This window comes from Fulvia fulva, chromosome 10 (genome assembly GCF_020509005.1).
Source record: "Fulvia fulva chromosome 10, complete sequence".
Classification (NCBI taxonomy): Eukaryota; Fungi; Ascomycota; class Dothideomycetes; order Mycosphaerellales; family Mycosphaerellaceae; genus Fulvia; species Fulvia fulva.
The window spans coordinates 844,500-855,233 of NC_063021.1; the positions used below are offsets into that span (position 1 = coordinate 844,500).

The window sequence follows — 10,734 nt, forward strand, 5'->3', positions numbered from 1 at the left end:
CGTGGACAGCGATATGCAATGGCAAAGATGTACAGCGTTGCTCAGGCTCAGTAATGGCAAGCGAACAGGAGCTTACGAGACGTTCGCATCTCCATTTGCGCTTCATCTTTCTCGGGTCGAAGCAGTTCCCCAAATCTGCTAGATCGCAGAATCTGCGCAGAGTAGACAGAGCGCTTCAAGGCATCGCCAGAGCGAAGCGCATCGTTCGAGCATATGCTAGTGGGTATAATATTCTGTCGTAGGGGCATCTATCCAGCCTCTTTTGAGAGCTTCTGGTAGGTAGGCATAGGTAGCCTGCAATGTAGGCCTTAAGGTCACTGCTCAGAGCTTGCTTCGTCCCGCCTCGGTTCGTTCCTCATTCAACAAGTAATCGCAAATCCATCGCTGTGCATGTTCAATCATTCCCTTCGAGAATTCATGTCCAGCCTTCTCATCCACAACATCTTCCAGCTCAATACCCATATCCTTGGCCCAGCCAGTCTTAGCATCAATAGCCCGCTTCATCCACGACATAAACACCTCTCCCTGCTGATGCGGCACCAATCGATCCTTCCCACCACTCAAGCAGAGAATCTTCTTCCCCTGCAGCGTCCTCTCCAAAATCGGCCTCAACCTCTTGACCTCATTCTCCGACGGAGCATGTAAATGATCATCCTTCCCGTACACATCCAGCTCACTCAGCAGAATTCCCGCCGGATCATACTCCTCCACCGCCGCAAGCAGACTCTGCGGGAAATCACTACTCCCCAAAAACTCCAGCCCCGGTGGATCCGTACTCATCGTCGAAGGCACCTTACTCCGTATCGCCCGATCGGTCATCAATCTAACATAATCCGGACAACCGACCACCACCATCCCCGCCCTAACCCTCGGCTCCCTCATCAACACCACCCAAGTAGCGTGTCCACCCAGACTCAACCCCCCACAAACATGCTCCTTAATCTTAAACGGAATCAAATGCTCCAAGCTCGTAATAAGCAGACTCAAATCATTCGCCGTGCCCACATACAAACTAAACATATCCGGCCCATGGGTAGCATTCCCTTGCTTCCAGGAAACATTACTCAAATTATCCACCATCCGACTCCCATGATTCCTCTGATCAAAACACGCAAAGATCAACCCCTTTCCCCCTTCTCCGGCCTTCCTCTTCCTCCTCTCGGCGTTGTGTTTGTTCAGCAGACTCGCCGCCGTGTAAGCCATGCTGTCTTGCGTGTCTCCTCTTCCGTGGAGTAGCCAGAAACACACAATTTCGCTCGGATGGTGTGGGAGTTCTTCGAGGCCGTAGAGAGTCGTGAGGATCCCGCCGATGTTGTAGCGCTTGTAGGAGACAGGCTGGACGCCGTGGAAGGCTTTGTGTGTGACTGCCATTGGGCTGTCGAAGGGCGATTTGTTCGAGTCGAGGCGAAGGGCATGGGCCCAGGCGAAGGTGCTACCGCCGGCCATGGCGTTCACAGAGCGATGGTATCAGATAGGAAAGGGTGGTAGAAGCTACGAGGAAGTCATATTTGAAGATGCAGGTTTGTTGACAGAAGTCAAGTCATTTGGAGTTGCTGAAGATTGCCTCGGCTTCATGGATCAAAGATCATCCTGGCAACTGATCCAGGTCTTGTGCCAACGTCTTCCTGGTCCGAGCCTTGGTCGCGATCTCCACGACATGTTGCATTGGAGTGTCGCCGAACGAGCTCAGACTATACACACGCTGGTGGTATTTTCCATAAAGCAGTGACATATGGTGGCACCGCCAGAACGTCTGGCGACGAGGAGGAAAGGAGTTGGCATGAGAAGGAAGCATGCTCTACACATTACAATTTTCATTCCCAACTATGAACTGATGGCTACATTCTTTCCTTGATGCAGCTCCAAGCACAGCCCAAAGCACGAGCGTTACGCTCTTCTCATGTCGTCGCCAAGGCTCACCGGAGTGACCTCAGCCAGTAGCGATGATTTACCAGCCACCACCAGAGCTCTGAGCAGGAGCAGCGGTGTTGTCCTCCCAGCCGCCGCCTCCACCATCAGAAGAAGCGCCAGCACCGTTCTGCCAGCCTCCTCCATCGCCGGCCTCCTCCTCCTCAGCTGCAGGCTTGGTGCAGCGCTTGTACGAGTGTCCCTTCTCGTGACAGTTGCTGCACTCAACTCGCGACCAGTCGGTGGGCTTCGGGCACTCGCGGCTGTAAAGAGTCAGTAAGACGAAGAAGGTACTTCAATGGTGGACGACTTACCCAGTGTGACCGAACTCGTCGCAGTTGCGGCACTGCACCTTAGCCATGTTGCGTGGCTCCGGGCACTCCTTGGAGATGTGACCTTGCTGGTCACAGTTGCGGCAAGTGACCACGCGCTCCTTCTCACACTCCTTGGCACGGTGGCCCTCCTCGCCACAGTTGCGGCAGACATCTGGCTCACGGCTCGGGCAGTCGCGGGAGAAGTGGCCTGTATATTGATGTCAGCGATGGGAGCAGACTGGAGGAAGATAGTCAACATACCGATCTCGTTGCAGTTCTTGCACTCGACACCCTCGGCAGAGCGAGGCTCGGTGCAGTCCTTGGCGATGTGATCCTCCAGACCACAGTTGCGGCAGCCCTTCTTGCCCGACTTGCGCTCCTGGGTGCAGTCACGAGCCTAAAGATGTTAGTGGTGAATGTCGAAGAGGGAGGTATGAGCTGGCTTACGCGGTGACCCTCCTCGTTGCAGTTGGCACAGGAGATCGCCACCTTAGCTGCCTCGTTCTTCTCCTGCTCGCAGGACTTGGACCAGTGACCGAGCTCGTTGCAGTTGGTGCACTTCATCTTCAGTCCATCCATGACGAAGCCAGCTTCGGCGAGTCGAGTGAGATTGTCCTCCTTGGACTCTGGCCAGCCTTCTGCGAACTTGGCACGGCGCGGCTTGTCGGACCACTGGAACGAGACGACGTACCTCAGCTCTTGCTTGCCCTGCAAGTTGACGATGGTGTGCATGTCGGAAACAGGCTGCTCCTTGGCAATGAGGTAGGTATTCATGCCCGCATCGCGGAAAGTGTTCTCCAGCTCTTCGAAGGTGAGCTCCGGAAAGGCCTTGGCGTAGGAATAGATTGCCTGCATGTCATGTCAGTACTGATGATCTGAAAAGGGGGAAAGGTATGATGTTCACCTTCTTGATGTCTTCGATCTCTTTCTCCTTGTCGGCAGCCTCGAGTGCAGCCCAAGCTTCCTCAGCTGGCATGTCCTGGATACCCAACGCCTGGAACATGCTGGTTGCACGGTTGATCGTGCACTCCGTCGCGATGTGGCCCTCACCCTTGCAGAGTTTGCAGACGGTCGGAGGCTTCTCCGGGCATTCAGCAGCGCGGTGTCCGACCTGCTCACAGACGCGGCAAGTGCCAGTGAACTCGCGCTCGACACGCTCGTTGGTGCACTCAGCCTTGTTGTGACCTGTCTCGCCGCAGTTGTAGCCCTCTCCAGAGTTGCCGCCGCCGCGTGGCTCCTCTGGGCAGTCGCGTCTATGAAGAAGGGGGTCAGACAAGATAACAGAAAGTGAGGTGAAGGTGACACTTACGCGAAGTGGCCATCTTCACCACAGTTGCGGCATCCACCGTCACCAGAACCGCCGCCGTGGTGCATGCTCAAATTGCCGTCCTCTATGTCACCGCCGCCGAATCCAGCATCGCCGTCGGCTTGGAACCCGCCAGAGCCGCCATCGGCCTGCCAGTTGTCGCCGGCGGGAGCTGGAGTGTCGTCCCAAGACATGGTGAAGTGAGGTAGTTGAAGGTGGTTGAAGGTGGTGGTGGTAGTCTGTGAAGATGTCAGCGATGAAGAAAGTGCGCGTGCGACTGGCGCGCGACTCACTGTTCGAGGAAGATGTCCGTGTCGCTGTAGGTGGAGTTCGTCTAATATGCGCGGTCAGTGATCTTCCGACGGAGCTGAAGGTGAGATGATAGCAAATACCTCACTAGCAGTCTCATCTGTTAACACGTCCAACAGCCTGCACAGCGCTGGAGTGTTCGTGTCGGTATCGGTCTGGGAGATCTGTCACTGAGCAGTGGTGCTCGGTGCAGAAGTAAGGTGGTGTGTTGTGAGGAGAGAAGAGGGGAAGAGGAAGAGTCGGCGGCGAAGAAGTGTTTGTGCTGTTTGAAGGACCCTGAATTAGCGCGGCGCGCATGTGCATGGGTGGCGGCGAGATCCCGTTAGCGCCGCGTCAGGAAAGTGCTGGAAGTGGAAGGCACGCGGTGACTGAAGTGATGAGGGGCGCCTCACACATCGCGCCGCGCAGAGACGCTTTCGAGGGGAGTGAAGTGAAGCGCCTCTTCTCGTGCATCAAGTTGGGGTGGTCTTGTGGTTTGTGTGTCGAGCAGGTTGCGTTCGTAAGTGCAGCGTTGGCTACCATCACCATCCATACTGCTACTGCTCTCTCTTGAACCTGACTCCGAGTCAGCCAATTAGCCAGGTACTGTGAAGATCCCAACCACCCAGTCATATGCTACGACAGTCAAACCTCATTGAGAAAGTGAAGACCAAACTTACTGATACGTAAAAGCATGTCAATTTCATCACAACACATCGCTATCCTGCTCAGCGCCACGCTTTGCGCTCACTCATCGATAATGGTATCTCGCAGACATGAAGCATCAATCATCCATCGATCCTGAACGCCGGTAGCCCCTTTTCATGAATCCGTTATACACCCCTGAAAATTCTGATAACCAAGAACCAGCAGCACCCAATAAACCTGACGGCTGCCAGTCCTGCCACAGAGTACAGCACGACGGCCATATAGATGGTGGCACGTTCCGACTCGGTCTGACTGTTGACGTCGCTGACGTTGACGCGGTCCAGACCTGCGGTGTTCAGCACGACAGCTGCCAAGGCCAGGTTGCAGAACATCCAGGCGAGCACGACTGCCGATCTGAATCCCTTGTAGTAGTCCTCGTGCTTCTGATCCGGTGTAATGACCTTCTTCGGCGTTTCGTACTTGCTGCTAAAAGCACGAAGTTCTTGCTCGTACTGCGTGTTGAGATCTGCATCGTCTGTCGGTATTGCCACGTCTACCTTGCCACCAGGCTTGAGATTTGCAGCAGGCAGCTTCTCTGGTTTGTCGTCTCCCTTTGTTCCCCATGTGATGTCGTGAGTGTTGCAGAAGGCATACACGTTCAGGATGTTGAGGTAGGTTGGCGTGAGTAGCAAGTACTGTATGAACGAAGTAAACATGTGCCAAGGATCCAGGAACAGTATCGATGCCACCAGGTACAGGATGTAAGTCGAAGCCAGAGAAATAATCAACGTGAAGAAAAGCTTGTTGGTGAAGAGCATGGCAAAGTCGAAGCCGTTGTGCTCCTTGACTTGCGCTTGCACCGACTTCACGGTGATGAAGATCGACGCGAAGAGCAGATAGGCCATGATGATCGCCCAGAAGTACACTTGTGCCATGTAGAACTTGTTGCTACCTTGCGGTCGGTTGCCCAGAGCCAGTACGAAGCATGTGAGCAAGATGGCGAGGTATACCCATTCGAAGGCTATAGAGAGAACCAGACCAGCTGTGCCGAGGAGAGATTTGTCCGAGAGGGAGGAAGTCAGAATCCTGAAGACGAGGAAAAAGTTACCCTGGAGAATGGTCAGTCAAGGTTCATGCTTGGATAGGGGAAGGGGGACACTCACGATAGCAAACCAAGCGAACAGCATGTTCACAAGCTGATAGAGGAACTCGATACAGAGAAAGAACTTTCGCAGCACCGAATGATGACTGCGCCAGAGCTGATAGAAATGCGACAGAGCGTAGACTGCAGCGAAGAAAGAGCCGTTGAGCCATCTTCTCCTCTGCAGAATGAAGTCTGCCATCTCGGTAGGTACGTCCGTCTCTCCAGTAGCAGATTTGACGTACTGGAGGATCCACGAGCAATTTCGCTTGCTAACGAGCTCCCAGCAAAGAATTCGATCCTCTGCGAGGTACATATTGGCAGTGAAGATACCAGCGTTGGCGCCGTGCATCTTCTCTCCAGCGAAGTACTTCTCAAGAGGTCCGTTGCCAGCCTTGTCGTTCTGGAGAGCCACAAAGCGGTATGCTGAGAAAGCTCCGGGTAGGACTGTGATGAAGCCGAACGCACTCTCGAGTGGCTTGTCGAGGATGTTGCTCATCTTGTACTCGAAGTTCTGTGCTGCCACCAAAGGATTGATCAAGTTCTTGCCGTGCTCAAGCATAGCCTTGATCTCACCACAGGCACCGGCGCACATGGGCTCTCTGTCGAAGGCCTTCCAGAGATCGTACACACTTTGTCGTCCCGGCCGTGTTCCGGCATCGATCAGTACGCAGATGTTGGGATTCAGCACTTCGCCGAACGCTTGGAAGAACCATCTGTGGGAATTGATCTTCTTCTGGTTCTTTTCTTTCAAGCAGAAGAGGATTTGAACGGGCGTGTTTCCTTTCTTCACCTGTACAATGCCCTTCTTGATCTCCAGGGTCATCTGCGTGGTGTATTCGTAGATGTGGGCCGTGACATCCTCACCGTTAACTTGCTGCTTCGCAATGCCATCCTGGTACACACCCATGGCAGCGAGCACAGCACGGGTTCTGGGATTGATCTTGGCACGTCCATCAGACACAATGCACACCACGATCTTCTTCCAGGCCTCCTTCCCCCAGGTCTTGGACGATGTCCGTGAGTTCATGTATTCGATGTTCTTGATCACACCCATCAGTGTTCGCGCAAGAAGCTCGTCCTCTTCGTTGTACATGGTGATAACAATAAACAACTCCGTCTGACGAGGCTTGGCGAACAACCGTTGTCGCAGGGTAAAGCGCTTTTCGTAGAACTCGCTTGGGTCGCAGGTCGCAGCACTATACCGCATGTGTGTGAACTCATCTCTTTCTGGCGGCTGAGCGTGCTGTACCTGATTCAACAGCCGAGGTGGAATTGGACAATCCAGCACCAAGTTGCCATTGAACAGTTGCACCTCCTTGACTGTCTTCCATCTCCTGATCGCTGCGTTCGCAGGTGGTGGAGGAGGATCGTTGTAGCCTGCCTCCATGTCTCCCGGATCTGGCGTGGGTGGTGCGACTTGATGCGGATCTGGGCCATACGATGCGCCTGGGTGTAGTATAGGTCGATCATCTGGCTCGTCTTGGTAGTATGGGTGTTGTGGTGTGTCGTATGCGTGCTCTCCTACATAATCGTCGTGCTCGTAGCGCGGACTGAGGTTATACTCGCCGCGATCCTGATGCGCCGCCTGCTGAAAAGGATTGGGTGTGTAGCCATGCTCATGTGCATCGTCATATCGCTGATTGTGGCCGTATGTGCCTGGCATGTTCGTCACTTCGTACGTGGGCTGCGCTGCGAGTCGATCGGTGGAGTGCTGCGCGAAAGGTCCTGGGCCCACGGGGATCTCGAGAGGCTCATCGTGTCGATATGGCGCATCCTGCAGCTGGTACGCAGGACTGCGGTTGTAGCGATCTGGCGAGTGTCGGTGATTCATGAAGGGGTTCTGTTGGGTTTCTTCCTCTGGGTGTCCGCTCTGGCCGTAGCCACCTGTGTTGAAAGCTCAGTCTCTTGGTCACTCGTGACTGTCGTCATGCAGAAGGGCTGGTGAATGTTTTGCGCGGCTCTGCAAGGCCTGGCTGGCAAGCTGGATGAGGCTCAAGGTGGATGGGTGCTGGAATGCGGGCAGTGTGCGTGGTTGGTGACAGCGATCGTTGTCGATTGACGCAAGACATTCACCACACCTCCTGGTCATCGAACATGCCTGCAAAGGCCGAGGAAAGCGTTGTTCTAACATACCTAGCGGGTTGTAGCTCATCTTGTGCTGATGCCGGTCCAGTGCTGGCCTGATGATCGCGCCGCGACAAGCAAACACCTGTAGTGCGCGTGCAACCCTGCCGTGCAATGTGCAAGATGGTAATACTACAAGCAGAGCCGAATGGAAGGGGGATTGCGCCTCGAGGATTGCGCAGGCTCAAAGGCGGGCACGCAGTCTCAAGTTTCAACAAGATGCTGGTGGAGCTGTTTACTTCGACAAGGTTCCTGCGATCCTGGCCGGCAACGGGTGTCGTGGTGTTGCAACTTGCAACGGGTCTGAAACGATGACACAAAGTGCCGGCGATGTGAAATGGTGATGCTGGGAGGTGATGCTGGCGTGTATGCAGGATACTACAAAATGACTACTACTGTCTTGCTGCTGAGTGCTGACCTCTGCCACTCGATGCACTGCCATCTTTAGACTTCACACACGCGTTGGACTGCCACAAGCTGACAAGCAGGGGCTGAGGTGACGCCGATCTGCCGCAGCGCGGAGATGCCTTCAATGCTTCTTGTTCCTGCATCAGCCATGAAGCACATTTGCTTGCTGTCGCCCATCACATTATGAATGAGTTGACGCGCGCATGGGCACTCTCGACAGCTGCACAACCCATCGACAGTCTCCTGACCAATTCGCCTGCATGAAAAGGCGTCAAGTCGCACAGCTTCTTCGTTGCGCCACATCAAAAGCCGCCCCGCCACACAACGATGAGGTCAGCCAGTCCTCGAAATAGATATTCGACCACTACGTTGGCGAGGGGACGGCGACATGATACATCACTCTGCGGAGTCGACGCTGAGGCAGCAGGATTAATTCTTCTCAGCTCCGCCATTCATGCTCCATCAGAATCGTCTGAGCAGTCGAGCATTGCGTGTGCAAGAGGAGCAGCAACCAGTAAGAAGCACCTCATCGTCTTGGCACCTCGCGCTCTCTTCTCATTCGTGCAGACACTTGCCACTTTCGAACACTCATTGCTAGGAACAGGCTACTGACGCAGCACATCCACCCGACATCCAGCTTGGTAGTGTAACCCTCTCTTTCCATCCGCGACAATGGCAACCAGCTCCACGGCCGGTGCCGAGAAGGTGTCGGTTCTGTTCGTGTGCCTGGGAAACATATGCCGCTCTCCAATGGCCGAAGGAGTGTTCAGGCACCTCACCAACTTCGGAGGTGACGAGCAGCATCCCTTGATCAAGGACATCGACTCATGCGGTACCGGCGCATACCACGCAGGCGACAAGCCTGATTCGCGAACGCTTTCCGTCCTCGAAGACAACGGTCTGACAGACTACAAGCACAAGGCTCGACGGGTGAAGGTCCCCGAAGACTTTGAGCGGTTTGACTATGTGCTGGCGATGGACGAGGACAACTTCATCGACCTTCGGGACTCGGTGAAACGTGCGAAGAAGAGTGGCAAGTTGGATAATGAAGTATTGCAGAAGGTGCACATGTTTGGAGAGTTTGGTGGAAAGGACAGCAGGGAGCCAATTGTGGATCCATGGTATGATGGCGGTAGAAAGGGGTTTGAGGTGGCATACGAGCAGGTGCTGAGGATGGGGAAAGGCCTCCTGCAGCATATCGAAAACGAAGCGAAGAAAAGCAAGAGCGAGCTCTGAAGCTGGGTGCACGTAAAAGCTGATCAAGCTTCCTCAAGAGCAAGAACCAGGTTGTAGCATCAAGGATATTCAAGCTATGCTGCTACCCTTCGGTCACCTACTACATTGCCCTGGCGATCGAAGGTCCTTTTGCGCGACTCCTCCATTCACGCTCGGGCCTGCCTCTCCACCACAGTCCTCACCACGTCTTCGAGCGTGACCTTGGGCATCTGCACGAGATCCTCGAGCATCGGCTTCTTGCCAGATTGGACAAAGTCAGCATGATACTCGGGCATCAGAATTCCAGCCACAACCGTAGTGATGACCGCATCATTATCAGTCTGGCCAGAAGCCTCCCAGCGCTGGTGAGCATCTTCGACGGTCTTCTTACCATCCACCGGCTCAAGCTCCTCGTACTTCACGCCCTGCTGCTTCTCGAGCTCAGCAACGATTTCCCTCTGGCTAGCAGTGAAAGCTTCGAGAAAGACACGCTTATTCTTCGTCTCTTCCGGGTGCTTCAAACACTCAATCACACCCTGCGCAGCATACGATAGCGTCGTATGAGAAGCAGCATGATAAGCCCCATCCCAATACGCCACCGTATGCTCCACAGGATCAATGCCCAGAAATTTGACCTCCAGCGCCCTAAACAACATCAACATCTTCCCAACCACGCACCAGAAGGGAGAGAGAAACATACCACTCCAACCAAATCCCACTCGCCAACCCCATCCACCCAAACCCCTCATGCTCCCTCACCTTCCCCTCAAGATACCCCGCCACCTCCCCCTTGACCCTAAACACCGGCGAAAGCCACGCATTCCCCGGGTCCGCATAATCAAACCCATACTCGCTCGGGACGAAACGCTTGACCCCCGCCTCAATCGCTGCATCAATAACTCTATACTGCGTTTCCAGCGCCCCGGAGGCGAAGCCGACGGCTGAGATGACGATCTCTTGGCCTTTGAGAGCGTGGACGAGAGCGTCGTGGGGCAGGTCGTCAGGGACGCGAAGGATGGTGGCCGAGGACGGGTAGGTTGATTTTGAGCTTTGGCGGGTGAGGATGGAGACTTTGAAGGATGAGGGGTCGAGGAGGAGGGCGGAGAGGATGGATTTGCCGATGTTGTCGCCGCCGGCGCCGAAGATGGTGATGGTTTTGAGGGTGGGCATGGTGGGTTGGGTTGGGTTGGGTGAAAGGGGGAGGTGAGGTGTGTAGGTAGGGTCGAGGGTGCTTATGGCAGAGAAGAAGTTGGAGTGTGAGGATTGCGTGTGATTGAAGAATCTACGGAAGAGGAGGGGCTGTCTTATATAGACCAGCTTGTGAAGGGATCCACTTCGCTTCAAGTGAGCAGTCAATTGAAGAGCGGCTGCTAACTACT

General features: G+C 54.6%; 5 protein-coding genes across 5 annotated transcripts; 1 reads left to right on the forward strand and 4 right to left on the reverse strand.

Moving 5' to 3' along the window:
• Positions 1–321: 321 nt before the first annotated feature.
• CLAFUR5_11844 (uncharacterized protein) lies at positions 322–1,446 on the reverse strand (the record flags this gene model as incomplete). Its single annotated transcript, XM_047910992.1, has 1 exon — positions 322–1,446. One exon carries the CDS (start codon positions 1,444–1,446, stop codon positions 322–324), a length of 1,125 nt encoding a protein of 374 aa, XP_047766969.1.
• Positions 1,447–1,948: 502 nt separating this feature from the next.
• CLAFUR5_11845 (DNA-binding protein HEXBP) lies at positions 1,949–3,722 on the reverse strand (the record flags this gene model as incomplete). The annotated part of the gene is made up of 6 exons (XM_047910993.1): positions 1,949–2,171; positions 2,223–2,430; positions 2,484–2,619; positions 2,670–3,071; positions 3,127–3,475; positions 3,532–3,722. The coding sequence occupies 6 exons, from the start codon at positions 3,720–3,722 to the stop codon at positions 1,949–1,951; spliced, it is 1,509 nt and encodes a 502-aa protein (XP_047766970.1).
• Positions 3,723–4,649: 927 nt separating this feature from the next.
• On the reverse strand, positions 4,650–7,760 carry CLAFUR5_11846 (chitin synthase I; the record flags this gene model as incomplete). The annotated part of the gene is made up of 3 exons (XM_047910994.1): positions 4,650–5,573; positions 5,628–7,492; positions 7,742–7,760. 3 exons carry the CDS (start codon positions 7,758–7,760, stop codon positions 4,650–4,652), a joined length of 2,808 nt encoding a protein of 935 aa, XP_047766971.1.
• A 1,052-nt stretch (positions 7,761–8,812) lies between these two features.
• CLAFUR5_11847 (Low molecular weight phosphotyrosine protein phosphatase) lies at positions 8,813–9,376 on the forward strand (the record flags this gene model as incomplete). Its single annotated transcript, XM_047910995.1, has 1 exon — positions 8,813–9,376. The coding sequence occupies one exon, from the start codon at positions 8,813–8,815 to the stop codon at positions 9,374–9,376; it is 564 nt and encodes a 187-aa protein (XP_047766972.1).
• A 146-nt stretch (positions 9,377–9,522) lies between these two features.
• On the reverse strand, positions 9,523–10,525 carry CLAFUR5_11848 (uncharacterized protein; the record flags this gene model as incomplete). The annotated part of the gene is made up of 2 exons (XM_047910996.1): positions 9,523–10,000; positions 10,056–10,525. 2 exons carry the CDS (start codon positions 10,523–10,525, stop codon positions 9,523–9,525), a joined length of 948 nt encoding a protein of 315 aa, XP_047766963.1.
• Between the last annotated feature and the right edge of the window lie 209 nt (positions 10,526–10,734).